Raw genomic sequence first — 17,017 nt, 5'->3', positions numbered from 1 at the left:
TTCAAAATCATGCCTTCAGCCCACACTGTATCTCACCGTGCCGCCCGCTTTGGACCTCTGTTCTCACCTTGGCCCAAAAGGGACACACTGCACCTGCCCCAGCTCCTGCAAATGCAGAGAGTGCCATTGTCCCCCCTGCAAGAAGAGCCGCCACTCCTGCTGCCCATGGGTGGAGTCGGGTGCCCAGGGCTGCATGTGCAGAAACGCTTCGGACAAGGGCAGCTGCTGTGCCTGATGTCTGTTCCAGATGTAACCAGAGCAACATGTATAGATCTGCAGTTTTAAAACATTTTTTCAGGGGCGCCTGGGTGGCTCAGTCGTTAAGCATCTGCCTTCGGCTCAGGGCATGATCTCGGCATTCTGGGATCGAGCCCCACATCAGGCTTCTCTGCTGGGAGCCTGCTTCTTCCTCTCCCACTCCCCCTGCTTGTGTTCCCTCTCTCGCTGGCTGTCTCTCTCTGTCAAATAAATAAATAAAATCTTTAAAAAAAATAAATAAAAAATAAATAAAACATTGTCATATTACCCTGTTTCCTACTGTTTCTGTGAAATACATGAATCATAATAAAAGTTGTTGACTTTAAAAAATAATAATAGTAACTCTTCAGAATGTCAAGTGCATCATTTATAATTCGTTTTCCATATGATTGAGAACTTTATTTAACCTTTGATTAACTGCTGTGTAGCCTGGCCCATTGGGGTAAAACCATCTTCTAGACTAATCAATTAACATTTATATATAATTTGAGCAAAGGGCACAGAGGAATGACGGGAGGAATGAAGACCCAAGAGAAGAGGAGTCCTGGCAGGTTTTCCTCAGAAATGTCACTCCTTGTCCATTTCTAGAACCGCCTGCACACCACAGTCTGCTTCCTTAGTAACTCATGCCTGAGTTATTAAAATGACCTTCAAATAGTTCTCACTCCTTCCAGTTTGTTCTCCTCCACACGTCCCTCAGAATTAAACTTCCTAAAACATCCCTCCCTGCCCATCCTGAGAAGCCTCAGTGAAGCCCATGACCTACAGGCCCATCCCTCGCAGCCCCCTGCCACCGTCCCCAAACCTTTTCATCTCTTTTCTCTTTTCCTGATACATCCTCTCAGTCAGCCCAACTGATAGCTTTTCTGTTCCAAGAATTCTTTCTCACGTCTGTGTTTCCTGCCCTGCCCAGAAACCGCATTTGTCTCCAGGGACCCTGTGTGGATCCTCCGTTCCCTTAAGTTCATCTCAGGTTCCTCGCCCTGACGCTTCCTTCTCTGCTGTCCCAACTTCTGTGCCACCAGAGTCTGATGACCACACAGAGCTCCTTTTAGTACCAGTTCCACACGCACGTGGTGTCCGTAGAGTATGGCCTCTGACGGTGCTTACCGCACTTACAAGGTGTTGATTCACTCGCTCGCTGCCCTCGTCCACGCGTGTTGATTAGGTGCCTGCTTTAGCCCAAGTGCATGCTCAGTGACTAACTGAGTAAAAAATACTAAGGCTGGGAGCAGAGAAATTATGAAATAAGAACATTTCGTTGCTTGATGCTGGTGCGGCCAGTAACTGTTGATTACGTAATTGTCATGCGCTCACCGCGGAATCTGGTGAGACATGGGTCATGAAAGTGTTAATCGAGTATCACCTCTGTCACTTCAGGACTTTTCATGTTGACGCCGACGGCTCTGGCAGCCATTTATGAGACGCTCGGAACAGAAGCGAAGGCAGTGTCTGAAGCACATTAGGATAGACCGTGTGGATGAGGAGGTAAAGGAAGAGAGAAAAACCAGGGAGAGTTGAGCTCCAGACCAAGTTCCTTAGAGGTCTTGTCTTGAGCTGAACCCGGAAATTTGGAATCTTGATTTGAATGTGAAGGCTGGTCTGAGACGGAAGAGTGGGCGACGAAGAGTTTGAGCCCAGGAGTAAAAGAAGCAGAAGCCATCCGGAGGCAGAGAGAGGAACAGGATGCGGGCAGAGTGGGGCACTTAGTTTAGGAGGCTGCATGGAAGAACCTATGTGAAGCTACTAGCAAGGTGCCCAACCCAGAGCAGCGATCATAAATCCTAGTGTTTCCCGCCTTCTTCCTACCTAGTGCTTAGGAAGTTAATTATGTGGTCCCTCCAGCCATGAAATGATTCTCACTCATTTTCTCAGATGATTCAGATGATTAATCCAATAATGTTTCTATGGCTGTCATGCCTATCCCTCGCCTAACTTTCTTCTAAATACTACAAATGTTCTTAGTAAGAGATGAGCAATCTTACCTCAGAACTGTTTCAAGAAATCCAATGGACTGATCATTCTATGTGCATATATGCATGTGCTGTCTACGTCCATGTCTGTAGCATATCTTCGTATCCATCAGCATATCTTTTCTACATGTTTATCTTCTCTCCATATCTCCGTCTGTGTGGGTATATTTAAAGTCACTGCATATGGATGGTGATGGATGGTGAGAACTGCCGAGTGACTTATCTATACTTGCACCTCCCTGCAAAGCTTGTGCGCTTCTTTGTTTTCCGTAGCGGCCATGTAAAAACCGCGCATGTGGGTTCTCCTGTCACTGACGCTCTAGCTTCTCCTGGCTGCACTCCGCACCCGGTGTCTAGGAGGGAACCCTCCTTAGGGGCTTATGTGATCTTCTGTCCTCACTTCCAGTGCTGAACACATTGTTATCTCTCAGGCCCTGTGCCCTTCACTTCTCGCTGTTTGGTAAACTGCTGTTACCTGCTGTTCATTTCACCTACTTTTTATTCCAGGTGAACATTCTCTAAAGCCCTTTCTGATGTCTAGTATTTTTTTGTAATAATAAGGGTCATTGATGTTAGCTGCTGCAATGGGTAAATCATCAGGGCTCTCAGGTCCCGGTCACCAGGCACTTCTCAATGCTGCCTTCACGGCTGCCTTGTCCGTTTGCCATTAAAATTCCAGAGGGGAGTCTCAGCAGATGTCCCAGTGGACCAGCCAGATAGCACGTGAATTCTCCCCGCTTCCGCGTGCCACAGCAGCTCTTGCCTTCCTGAGGATTATGATCAGTTAGTCCTGTCAGCTTGGCCGGTTTGCCTTCCCACCTACATCTCAGTTCAAGGAGGTGGAAGTGAACTGGTGAGGTTGCAGCTAAATGATCAGTAGGGCTCCTCCTGTGTCCCCACAAGGATGTGCTCCATTCCGTGGGAACCAGAGCCTGTGTTTCCACAGGGCCTGTGATCGCCTCATGCTGCTCTATCTGTCGGGGTGTGTGTGTGTGTGTGTGTGTGTGTGTGTGTGTGTGTGTGTGTGATACAGGGACGGGCAGATGGACTGCTGTGTCCTTTAGTTTGTTGAGTGTGTCCCTCCGTGCCCCAAACATTGGGCCTCTCAAACCTTTCCTAATGTGGTGGGCCCCTGGGTCTGCATAGGCTTTCCCTCACACCGTGGCCACTCGCATAATTACCATTTCTTTCTAATGTCTTCTAAAGAGTAGGATGCCATCTATAGAGTAGAACAATTGAAGTTCTGTGGGTTGTCTCCATGGTCTAAGGTTCTTCTGGACCATAGTTTAACTGAAGGGCAAAACCATAAATGTGTAGTGTTGTCCATACATGAAAGAGAACTCTTTCCATTTTTTCCTTAAGAAGGATGGGAAAGAACACGCTTGCTGGGCCAATGGCTACGCACACCACGTACCTTCATGTCTCTCTGGGACTCCGTGGCAGTAGTTCATGGGCTGACTGCTTTGGCTTTATAAGTTTTCTTTTTATTTCTTCTGCAAGGTAATTGCTAAGCTTTCTTTTTAACCTTGTTATATATAAGCACATTTTTATAAATGTTCTAATATTTTCTCTAGTGTTTCCCTGTGTTGATAGCAGATTAGGGATCTCTAAAGGCTTAGCGACCATGTTGCTAAGACCAGAATGGAGAATATTTTTCACAGAACTTAGCTATGAGGAGAAGATAGAATACGGCAGCTCTGTAGGGTCACCCAGAGTGAATAAGGTATGTGTACCCTTGTGCCTGTGTGTGTGTGTGACTCGCAATAGAAATGGGACAGTGTTATATTTTATCGTCTTCAAGCAGAATGTTATTAGAAGGGAAGGGGTTGAAAGTTCAGAACACAGTCAATACCTAATTGAAAAAGGCTCTGGAAATGGGAATGATGGCCCTGAAAGGACTTCAGTGGGTTCAGAGATGAGAAATTGAAGCACATAAAAACATTTAGGGACACTCTTTCTCAGCTTAAGTTGACCATTGCCCTATAGACCCATGTCATTAAAATACTGAGTTATTTTTTTTGTTTTGTTTTTGTATTAGATATTGCTTTGAAATAAGTGGGAAAGCAGAATTTTGAAAACCTTTTAATTGTTAAGAAGTTATGTTCTGCTAATGTTTAATATCAATTTTTTTCCCCTGGAGACGGCTTTTGCAGAGCTCTTCTATCTCTTAAGAATCATATATGAAATAAAAAAAGTATTTTGTATTTTGTTGTCATTATATAGAGAATAGGTTTATCTAGATAAGCTCCAATGATTTTCTTACTATTAAAATGGCCTTGGGGCTGATGTGAAATTAATATATTCAATTTGTCTTTTTTTGGTCATTAAATCATGTGGTTCATTTGCTAGCAAAAATACATGGTTATTTGGGGGATTTTTTTTCCTATAAAGCATTTTACGGGAATACAAAATTTTTAGAACTTATATATATCAATTTATTAGTGAGCACCTAACCTTAATTTAATAAATTGGATATTTGGGTGGGGTAGGGGTGACACAATAGACAAAATCTTATAGAAAAGAATCTGTGCTAGATATTTTTTATTTCAGAATTCTACTTATCTGCTTGCAAATGAAATATAAGTGATCATTCCTCATACCTATTTCGGTACAACAGTAGTTATTCTTATGGCTTTAGGGAAGTTCAGATTTTATATATCATTAAAATTAAATTCAAGGAACATTTATTTAAAACTTTACAATGCCTGGTACTACAAGAATATCATTGTAAAGCACAGTATCTACTTTCAGAGAGATCACAGTCTATAAGAGGAGAAACATACCAATTCTATGATGTAATTATGGATCAATAAAAATATATGTGAATGTATGGGGTGATTCGTGGGTTAATTGCAAATTATGAGGCTTCTAGAAGACTCCTACAAAGAGGTTGTATCTGAGCTCAGTTTAAACAGCTGATTGGTAAATATGTTAATATAAAAATATAAATTTAGGAAAATCAGTGTTGTAGATAGTTAATGAAGTGCATTCAGTTTTTAAGATGTAGCGTTGATAGATAAACGTGCTCAGTGCTGAGCAGTGCAGATCTTCACACACAGCATGCCCTAAGCAGCCCGACAGGATTACAGAGTGTCCTAAAGCACCTGTTGCCATTCCACCCTCACAAGTACTGGAGGAAATGTCTTTCTTTTTCTGTGCAGGAGCCCTGTCCTGGTTTTTCCGTGCAATCACCGCCACGTGATTTGCTTAGACTGTTTCTACTTATACTGCGTGACAAGACTTAATGACCGGCAGTTTATCCATGACCCTCAGTTTGGCTACTCTCTGCCTTGTGTGGGTAAGTCCAGCACTTCTTTTTCCTCCATTTTTAATGCTAATTAAGAACAGAAGAATTGCTGATGCAAAACCTTCTTAGATAAATTCAGTCCCTGGCTGAAGGGTTGAAAAGTCAAATATCTGTTTGATCCCTGTCGAGCAAGAAACAATGTTTGGATCACAAAAAATATAAAACACTAAGGTACGAAGGAATTATGTTGGACTAGAAAATGCATCACCTGCACAAAAGTATGGAAAACAAATCTTAAAATATTATTCAGCCAACATACGCAAGGTCTGTCTATGGATTCACCCTGCAAGTTACAGATTACCCTGGGTCTTGAACAGCACTATCAAATTGCTAAATTGTTACCCTTATCGCTTAAAATGTTGAGCACATACACATATATATGAAAGAATATACATTTAAAAAGAAATTAAGGAGATAAAGCTGAAATATTTAATATTTAAATTTTTTTATCTTTCAACATTGCAGAATATTCCTTACTTGTATTATACTACTATTGTTACATGTGTTTTTTTTAATTGAGGTGAAATTCACATAACATAAACTAACCATTTTAAAGTGTACAATTCAGTGGAATTTCATGTTTTCACAGTGCTATGCAATGACCATCACCTCTGTCTAGTTTCAAAACTTTTTCATTACCCCAGAAAAATGTCAATACCCCACATTCATGAGTAATCACTCCCAAATTCCCCTCGCCCCCATCTCCTGGCAACCACTGTGGTCTGCGTCTATAGAATCATCAGTTCTAAATGCTTCCTTTAAAAGGAATCATACAATATGTGACCTTTTGTGTCCTCCTTGTTTCGCTTCACGTAATGTTTCTGAAATTCATCCAAGTCATGGTGTGTACCTTCATGCCTTTTTATGACTGAATAATAGTCCGTTATATAGACATACCACAATCTGCTTATCCATTTATTTGTTGATGGACATTTGTGTTGTTTCCACCTTTTTGCTCTTATGAATACTGCTGTAAAACATTTGTGTATGTGTTTCTGTGGAGATATGTTCTCATTTCTCTTAGATGTGTACCTAGGAGTGCAAATGCTGGGTCATGTGATAATTCTATCTTTAACCCCTTGAGGAACTACCAGACTATTTTCCTTTGCTGCTGCACCATTTTGCATTCCTACCAGTAGCTTGTAAGGGTTTTTATTTCTCCACATCCTCTCCAATACTTGTTATTTTCCTGTTTTGTTCTGTTTGGTTTTTAATAGCCATCCTATTAAGTTTGAAGTAGTATCTCATTGTGGTTTTGGTCTGCGTTTCCTTAATGACCAGTGATGTTGAATATTTTCTCATATGCTTATTTGTCATTTGCGAATCTGTTTGGAGAAATATCTCTTCAGGTCCTTTGCCCGTTTTTTTAATTAGGTTGTTTATTTTGTTGTTGAGTTTGTAAGAATTCTTTAGGTATTCTGGATACTAGACACTTATCACATATGTGATTTCCAAACACTTTTCCTATTCTATAGGTTGTCTTTTTACTTTCATGATAATATACTTTGATACACAAAAGTTTTTAATTTTGATGAGGTCCAATTTATCAATTTTTTCTTTTGTTGCTTGCGTTTTTGTTATCAAAGGTAAGAATGTGTTCCCAAGCCCAAGGTTGTGATGAATTATCCCCATGTTTTCCTCTAATAGCCTCGTTTTTATGCTTAGGTCATTGATACCTTTTGAATTATTTTTTTATATATGGAGTGAGATAAGGGTCCCTACCTCATTATAAATATATATATTTAATGATTGCAGTATGAGTAAATATGCTTCACTGTTGAGAATTGTGATTTGAAACTGTGTGATTCCTTGAGTCAATGATCAGGTTTAAGTTTAATTTATTGCAATACTTATTTGTAATACTTAGTTCTAACGTTGATCAAAGCTGAAAAATATACCTCAAAATTATTTCTCATTTCCAAATGGAAGAAGCTAATTGCATTGTTGACTTTGTAAATTATGACACTCATTTTTCAGTTGCATCTGCCAATAATGCAATGTTTTTAATTAAGATTCATATAATATATGTGTCAATATATTATTAAGGAAAACTCACTGGAAGGTATTGTGCTTTTATATTTTCAACAAAAGCATCAAAAGCATTCAAAAATTAGTGAAACATTTACTTGCCGATTGAAAGATTCTGTTTTTAATATTTTTCATGTGATAATTTTGTACTGGTAAACTCTCTTTTTCACAAAGCCATATAGCATGGAAAAATTTCTAAATATCCATTTTCATATCTTCTCTTCATACTCAGGGCACTTCTGAAAATCAATTTATTTCTCACTTATTTTTTAAATTTAAACCTTTTGAATTCTAGGAAATTTCAAACAAACGAAATAAAAAAATAATAGTACAGTGATTTCCCTTGTACACATTAGCCAGGCTTTCTAGTATAACAAGTTGTTCCAGGCTTTTCTTGTAATTCTTGCTACCTTTTATTTTTTATTTGCAATCCTTTTAAATACTTTTTGTGACTGTACCTACTCCATTGCTGGTTATTTAAACATAATCTTCCATAAAACCTTGCTTTAATTTTTTAGAATGCCACTTACTACCAAGAACTTGTCTTCCTGACACCTCTTTCTTTTAATGTTTAACAGTAAGAAGGAGAAAGCTACGTATTTGTGTATTTGGTTATTAAAAGATAATGCATCTGGAATAGAGTAGCACATGTTTTCTGCAGTTCCTGGTGATTGAAAATTATCAAAAATATTTAATAATATTGTGGATCTGTTGATAAAGAAATATTTATAAAAACTGACACATAGGCCTGTATTAATCTCCACACATTAGCAATGTTGACTGTCACCCTTCATTAAGGAAACACCACAGGGCATGTGTGCTGGGGCTGTGCGATTTAAAGCTCGGTTCACAGACACGGGCACCATGCTCCATCCCCGCCATGGTGACCTGAATGAATTGGCCTGGCCAACACTGGGTCACGTGCTGAAGCATGACCTAAACAATATCATCTTGATTTGTCTGTGTGTGTCTGTGTGTGTGTGTGCAAATGTGGAAACTAAAATTGATATATTTTCATGTTAAGTTTTTCTATACTTTGATTTTTAATAAATTTCGGAAACCAGGAAAAAAGAATGCAGCAAATAACCACAAGCTAAGAGGAGTTAAAAACAACCTACTGACTTTCAACTGTGTAGTAAACTTTCTACACTGTAGAATTCATTTCCATACTTGTTTCTTTAAATCTTCAGCAGTGTTTTAATATATATCTTCAAAAGTGCTTGTAACAAAATACAATTCAGTTTGTCACAATATTGTCATGTATTATTTAGCTTTTTTTAAACTGTGGCTCAAATTAGAAGTATTCTTCATATTATGTGAAAAGAGGCTTTCAAATGTTATAGAATTTTTTTTTTTTATTTTGTAAAAAACAAACTGGATAGTCTCGACTCCTTTCTCAACAGAGACGCCATAAGACTCTCTGTTTTAGGACTCCCACTGCCCCTCAAGATGCCCCCTTTGCAGTTCATTACGTAATGTATCCGATATATACACCAGGGTATGGCAAGTTCCAGTATCAGCCTGTACATTAAGTCTTTGTGAAGACTAACTTTTTCGCATTTTAAATAAAACCTATGTAAGCCCTAATATTAACCCCCCCCATAAACCAATGAATAATTTTGCACATATCCTGGGGTATACACAGAGAGTCAGAGAAGCCAAGTTCAAATCCTGGCTCTGAGACTCACCCCTTTTGTAATGTAGGGCAAGTTACTTATCTTTCGTAGGACTTGGTTTCACTTTAAGGTAAAATGGAGAAACTACAATAGCACCTATGTATACATTGTTATGTGGGTGAATTAAGATAATGCCATATAACGTGCCTTTGTGTTAAATGCTGAAGACAGTAAGCATATAATGAATATTGTTTTTTGTTATTTTGGTTGCTCTGTAAGCATGTGTTCCTACAGACAGTATATGCAATTTATTTGTGCGTATATGTGTATATTCATTGAAGAACATATACTCAGACATTCTTTATAGGTTGGTGTTTCCTATAATTCAATACATAAATTGACCATTTACCAAGCATTAATCACCTATCCATATATCTGGTTTATTTGACTTTCCCTTGATTCATGGAGCATAGAACAAGACACATAAAATAAACTAGGGGAAAAAAACAGAAATAGAAATAGAAAATCAAGGCTTTTCAAACTATAGATAAAAATAGCAGACTATCAGGAACAAGATGATTGAGCTCATACTAGTTCCATGGCACAGTCCTCTTTCATGGTGGAGTTAATTAAAGTGTTATATCAATGGGGAAAAAAGGTTTTATCAATGTCTATAAATCTTATGACTAAAACTTAATACTATGTATAAAAAGCAAAACTACTGGCTACTTCCATAATGGTACTAAAACTGTGTGTCTGCAAGGTCAACTTGTTGTTATTCCAGCAAGGCTTGAATTCGATGCCAGATCCGTTCGGCAAAGAAGGTGTGTTGCTGGTCACATTGATCATGGTTCTGTAGAACATTCCCTGACGGCTCTTGCCTGACCTCAACAGTCTTCTGTAGAAAGCCTGGATCTCAAAGGCTCCAGTATTCTCTTTATCCTCAGTGTTTGGAGGATTAGAAGTGTTTTGGAAGCTTAGCTTGTGTGTGTGTGTGTGTGTGTGTGTATTCTTTTATTGTCCATTGGTTTAGCCTGACTGAACATTGTTGATTTCTCTGAGGAGTTGTCCATTTATCTGAAACATGGCAGTTTAAAATGTCTAGCCAAATGGTTTCATATCCCCGTGGTGGCTACTAGCCATTTTCAGATTACATTTTTTCTAAGAAAATTAAAGCAATATTTATTTAGATAGTCAGGGGACATTGTATTCCTAAAGCCACCACTTCCTTTCAAAGACAGACTTCATCTCTAACCGCAAGAGACGGTTACTCTGGCACTGGAATCCACAGCTTTGAATCACTCCGCGACTTTTCTGGCCTCAGGGGTCTGCATGAAACAGTAAATAGGGCAGATTCATTGGAAAATACATATTTGAATTTCTTGGTGACTGTGTTCCTACTTTGGCACAGGCCAAAGGACTTTTCTGATGCTTACCAACTGGAGGGGATTCTCCTGCTAGGATGGCACGGGTACTCTCCACAACTTACAGGAGACAGGTGTCCATATCCCACGCCCAGCGCTGTTGAAGATGCTCTTCCTCTCTGTGAGTCAGTGCAGCTGTTAACCTTACCCTCCCCGGTCCACACGGAACAGCCTCTCCCCCAAACCCATCATGTACTAGCTCCAGAGCCTGGGAAACAAACCATTGCCTAGTGTTTGAATGGTGACATTATGAGGGGAGAAAAATGACATCGGTTTTCTGGGACTACGAAATTTACATAAAATAATAGAAGCTGTAATAGAATTAGCAAACTATTTTTCAAACTGCAGTGGCCCTGTAGAAGGCACAAAAAAGCTAGATAGAGCATGTATTTCTATTGCTAAATGACCCACATGCCCAATGTCTTGCTAACGGTGTCTGTGTAAATTCAGCATTTCTATATAACTGTCTAATACCTCTCACCACCAAATCATAAGTGTTCTTTTTTTCCATAATCTAGTCTTTCAAGCCTCTTTCAAGATCATTAAACTAAACCCTTTCAAAGCTCAATTTCAAATATATACATTCTTCAAGGTATGGATGGTCGACAATAAAGCATCCTTTTTCATTGCCGTAATTATGATGAACAATTAAAACTAGTTTAAGGGGCGCCTGGGTGGCACAGCGGTTAAGCGTCTGCCTTCGGCTCAGGGCGTGATCCCGGCGTTATGGGATCGAGCCCCACGTCAGGCTCCTCCGCTATGAGCCTGCTTCTTCCTCTCCCACTCCCCCTGCTTGTGTTCCCTCTCTCGCTGGCTGTCTCTATCTCTGTCGAATAAATAAATAAAATCTTTTAAAAAAATAAATAAATAAAAATAAAACTAGTCTAAAACCCTTTCAGGTACAAACCCTGATTCCTTTGTGTAAGCTTCTCATTTGACCAGAAATTTTGTTACACCTTGTAAGAATGGGATGCCAAATTTTATTTCCCTGAGAGTAAAAAGTAAGCACTGATTAGAACCGTTACCGGGTACTTACTGTCTATAAGGTACCGCTCTGAGTGCTTACATATATATATATATCCGTTTACCCCTCCAAAGACCCACTGGAATGGATGTTGTCATTCTTCTGCTTTTATAGATGAAGCACTTGAGGCCCACAGGAGCTGATTAAAGTACACATGATCTTACAGCTGACAAATCACAGAGCTGCTGTTTGGTGCCGAGTAGTTATGGCTCTAGAATGTGTGTTCTTAATCACTATCTGACTAGAGAAGCCTGTAAACCACGGGTAAAGTACTAGACCTTTGAAAGTTCTGTGGAAAAGAATGTCAAAAGAGTATCTAATTTTCTAACACTTCTTCCATATTTAAATCAACCGTAAACTTGAAAAGCAGGAACTGTTCTTACTTCACAGAGGAAGAAGTAAAACTTTAATACAACTAGTGCCCAGGACCACAGGAAGAATAGAGCTGAGGTTTCCCATCCAGCCGTGGTGGACTCCAGAGCGCCACGTTCTCGCTCCTCTCCCACCTTGCTTCTCTCTAGGCAGTGGTTCTCAACCCTAGATGTACATTTCGGTAAGATGAAGTTGTAAAAAAATCCTGATGCCCAGGCCATGCCTCGGGCCAATTAAAAGAACCTCTGGGATGCCCCCCAGTATTTGTTAGAGTCCTCGGGTTTTAAGTTTGGGACTACTGCAGGGGCGAGTGTTCTAGAAGCAATAAGGCATTGTCAGTGGGAGACTGTAGCGTTAGTAAGTACGAAATGACTCCCTCTGCCTTTGCCTATTTTGTCCGTGAGCGAGTTGATTTGCTAGCCAGCGTAGGTTTTTCAGTAAGCGTTGACGGAGTTGAAAATAAGATCAACAAACACAGCCAAAATGGCCTATTTCCAGAGCCTCTGAGAAGCTCTTGCATGAAGCTCTGGGCTTTGGGAGAAACACCATAATTATTTTGAAATATTTGCTGTCTTTTTCCTGTACCTGCTCTTAGGAGGATTCCATCTAAAAATCATTTTGAAATGCCAAAGCACTGTCTGTATCTGCTCTTAAGACTGAGTGTCACTCACAACCTGATGAGCTTCATTAATTTCAGTTGATTTATTTTAGAGCTGCCCTAGAATGATATGACGAAGACTGTGTAGAACGGATTTACCACTCGTCCACTATAAGCCCCGGCAACACAGACTTCCTGTAGCGTCGGGGTGTCCGAGGAAATAGTTCCTTGTTTCTCTGTGACATGCCATTGCCATGGCCACTGGTCCCATCCAGGTGTATCCCCTCCTCTGTCCTCAGTGGTTTGCATTTTTGTTTTCTTTTGTTTACTCTTTTCTTCGCAGGTCACATTCTGTAAAATTCCAATTTTTCGTATAACTTAGAATGCCATTTCCTTTCTACCTGATATGTCCACTCACCAGCTGCAGTCCACTAGAGCCCTTAGCATCTGCGTGGGCAACATTAAGCACAAGGCAGGTGGTCCTGATCCTTTTGAGATACAGAGCCCTTCTTGATGCCTACAGAGTCAAGAAGACTGGTTTCTGGACAGCTGTTCAGGGAGCTAAACATAAAACCCAAAATAATTCTTTTTGGCTTTTGAGTTTTACTCTCTCAAATACACACAGATAACCAAGTCAATATAATTGCTAAAACCACATTGAAAAGTAGGGAAATAAATTAAAAGATGGGTCACCAAAGGATATATGCACAAAATCAATACACATTAAAAGTTTAGCATAATTAGTTACTAAAGAATCGCTAATGGAAAACTTAAAATATAATGTGGGATGGACACGCATGCAAAACAGGTAAGAATATAAAATCATATATTTCTAAAAAGCAATTTGGCAATCTATAATATGAGCGTTAAAATAACAATAAACTCCCTAGAAACCTATTTACACGCCCATTCTCTGTATGTCTGACTCTGAAATACAGAGCTGCTTGTCTTCGGCTCCGAGATCTTGAGTAATTGAGTGACAGACACCATGAAAATGGCAGCACCAGGATTTGCAACCTGACAAGCTTACAGGCCAAACCTGATCTTCCTTCTGCCTTAAAATTAATTGAAATGAAATCAAATTTACTAATTTTCTGAGATCATTGCTAAGCTTCTTTTCAGTTTTTTGGTTTTTTTTTTGTGGGGTGGCGACTTAGCAATTCTGACAGTATTCCTTTGATTTGATGTATTAAAGTCAGGATCGTAGCATAACTTTTTTAAAAGCAACACTGAAATCACAGAATCAAGGTTTGTTTCCACTCGTGTCACGATGCAGTGTGGGTTGGCCGTGGAGCCTTTGCCCCATGGCATCATTCCAGGACTCAGACTCTGAGTTCTGCCACCGAGTGCCTCTGTCATCCACAGGAGCCTCCGAATCCACACTGGCTTCTCTTCATCCAGGCCAGCGGCAGAGACAGAGAGGGTGCGAGTGTCGTGCTGGAGTTTATAGTGGCCAGGTCCGGAGATGGAGCACATCATCTCTTCCCAAAGTCCTTATACCAGAACGGGGCTCCACGGCCCCACCTGCCCACATGAGGGTGTGTGTGTGTGTGTGTGTGTGTGTGTGTGTGCGTGCACACACACGTGCATGTGTCTGTGCACGCAGGTAGGGGAGTGCGGGAATATGGTCTGGCTGAGTGCCCAGGAGGAAAAGCAAACAGGACCGCAAACACATAGCGGTCTCTAATGCTGGTGGAGAGTATGGTGAAATGTACAATTACTGAATGATTTTTTCTTCCGCTCTCTCTCCGCTCCTGCAACAGGAATAACAGTCAGGTAGCTTTATTATAAGGAGTGGCTGGTCTATGGACAAGGACCAGAAAAAGAGCTGTAGACAGAATTGATGGTGTTCAGGAGCTCATTCTAGCTAGATCAGCGGCACTGTCTGCACTGTCATCTGTTTGACCTTGGAAATGCCTGCTTCAGCGAGGACAATGGGCTGCTTCTGCATTTGTTTGATGCGTGTGTGTTTAGTATTGCGCAGATGAAGGGATTCTATACACCCACTGGAAGTGGCTCCGGCAGCATTGCTTCCTTTATCTTTAGGAGGAACCCCATGTCCAAGGAAACTATGCCCTTGATTCTTACTTTGCTTAGGTTTTTACTTTCCAAGCTGCCTTTCATCTTCTCTTGCATCTTAGTAAGTGGTTAAAAATAAAATAACATTTTAGAAACCAGAAGTAAGGTGGGAATGCTTTCAATAGCCAGCAGAGAAAGCAAAAATAATTTCTTTCCACCTACTTCCAGCCCGTACTGTTAAGAGGAACATACTACCTTTGTTTTATGGGGGGAAAAGCAAACTATTTTTAAGTACAGATTTATTACTTATCCAAAGAGTTCTAGAAAAATGCCTATAAGTGCTTAAGATAGTGACAAGAGTTGTTCAAAACAGCTGTCTTTAGGCTTTCTTCTTCATTTTTATTAAAACGTATGGATCCAAATTCCTCTCCCTGGCCTTATTGGCAGTCAGCACAATTTCTGAGTTTGTGTACTTGGCATTATCAGTACAGAGGATGTTCTGCTGAGGCTCCAAGGATTGTAATCATGTCAACAGAATATTAATTGACTTTTAAGTATATCACTTTAAATGGCTTGATGTATTCTTAAATTTATTATGAGGCATCTTACACATACACAACATGCATAACCACATTTGTGTTGTTATAGATTGTATGGTTATAGGGAACCTCTGGAACCACCTCCCAGATCAAGAAAACTGGCACCACCAGCATCCCAGAGGCCTTTGCGTGTCCTGCCCAGTCACAGCCTCCTCTCTCCTGCCTAGATGCAACCATTATCTTGACTTCTGTAATACTCATTTCCTTGCTTTTCCTCATAGCATCACCCCCTATGGATGCACATCCCTAAAAATGACAGACATTTGCCTACTTTTAACTTTCAAATGGATGCTCGAAAGGTTTTGCCAAATTTCCTTCACCAGCAGCATCTAAATTCCAGTTATACCCTCGTCAGAAAACCCTGAATACGTGTGCAGAGTATTCCAATATTCGGGATGTTCATTCTTCTCTTTGTTATATGTATTTTGTTAACCATGCTAGATAGTGGCTGTGTTTATGTTTCTCTTCCTCATCTCAGTTGCTATCCGCTGTGAGCAGGTTTTATTCTCTTTTTCACCAGATAAATTCTGAGTTTACAATCAGAGGCATAAAAATAAATAATAACAGGGACCCTGAAGAGTTACTTGGGAGAGTAGGATCAATTTTAGCGCAAGTTGGTGAGAATAAGAGTCATATCCGTATTGTGAATTTTAAAAAAGCGCCGCTCGCTATGCAAAATGTCCCCCTTCGTTTGTCGGTAATTCTGTGTACCACCGTCAACAGCGTCGCGTTACGGTTTTGGTGGCAGCGCTTCAGCTGCCCCGCAGTTTATATCGGAGCATTTCGGTTGCTGAGAACCGCCGAGAAAGCTGACGAGAGATGCCAAAGGGGCTCTCAGCAGTGTCTGGTGTTACAGATGCAGGGACCAGACCCCGTGTGCTCTCTAGTGTCTCAGGAAACGAGAAGTGTGCCGGATCTTTAAGAGCTGCGGATTTCCGTAGCGAGCCACAGTTTCATTCTGAAGAAATCAGGGCCATTTGCGGCCTGGGTCAAGAAAACTTAAGTCCATTGGAGACAAAAATTTCTTTGGGTGTTAAGTCCGATTCCTGATTCAGACAACTGTTTTCGTGACTTGCCCCTTCTCCGTCATCATCCACTGTGCTAGCCTCAGTGTCCGCTGGTGCTGTGTTCAGTTTTGTATGTTACTTTGGCCACACACACACGTGCACACACACACACATCCATGCACACACGCACGTGCACACACATGTGCATGTGCACACACGCATACACACGCAGTAACTGTGATAAAACTTTATCCTTCCTTACTGTGTGATGTCTTATATTAATGAGACTTCATGCATAGAAATTGCTATGAGCTGTTGACCTCCAACTATCTTTGAAATAATTAATAATGTGCTTAGAGTGGCTGATATACATATTCATGAGAGTTTGTATCATTTGGTTCCTAAGCAGAACAGTGAAACAATTTAGCGTTTTAAATGCATACCCATTTAGCAAGAGGAGGAGGGGTTTAATATTCTAATGTCGAGATGGAAATAAAATATAGTATCGGAACCAAGCAATTACGTCGCACATTTCCAATAAAATCTTCATGCCTTCAGGGCATCTTATATGTTCTACTAGTTCAGGGTGTGGAAAATTAATATTTCTTTTTTTTTAAGATTTTATTTATTTGAGAGAGAGAGAGAGTGAGGGGAAGGCAGAGAGAGAGGCAGAGAGAGACTCTTAAGCAGGCTTCAGCGCCCAGTGTGGAGCCTGAGATCATGACCTGAGCCGAAATCGAGAGTCAGACTCTTAACCGACTGAGCCATCCAGGCGCCCGGGAAAATTAACAT

The 17,017-nt window shown here is 40.4% G+C and overlaps 1 protein-coding gene across 2 annotated transcripts in view; it reads left to right on the top strand.

Annotated features, from left to right (window-relative positions):
* Positions 1 to 17,017, top strand: part of PRKN (parkin RBR E3 ubiquitin protein ligase) — a 1,045,173-nt gene that overhangs the window by 606,817 nt on the left and 421,339 nt on the right. For both annotated transcript variants that reach the window (XM_008688480.2, XM_040628035.1), the window contains exon 6: positions 5,393 to 5,529. In XM_008688480.2, coding sequence (XP_008686702.2) covers positions 5,393 to 5,529 — 137 coding nt within the window. The remainder of the gene's footprint in view (positions 1 to 5,392; positions 5,530 to 17,017) is intronic.

This window comes from Ursus maritimus, unplaced genomic scaffold (genome assembly GCF_017311325.1).
Source record: "Ursus maritimus isolate PB19 unplaced genomic scaffold, ASM1731132v1 scaffold_13, whole genome shotgun sequence".
NCBI lineage: Eukaryota > Metazoa > Chordata > Mammalia > Carnivora > Ursidae > Ursus > Ursus maritimus.
Note: the sequence above shows the minus strand (reverse complement) of the source record. Positions and strands in the feature narration are given on the sequence as shown.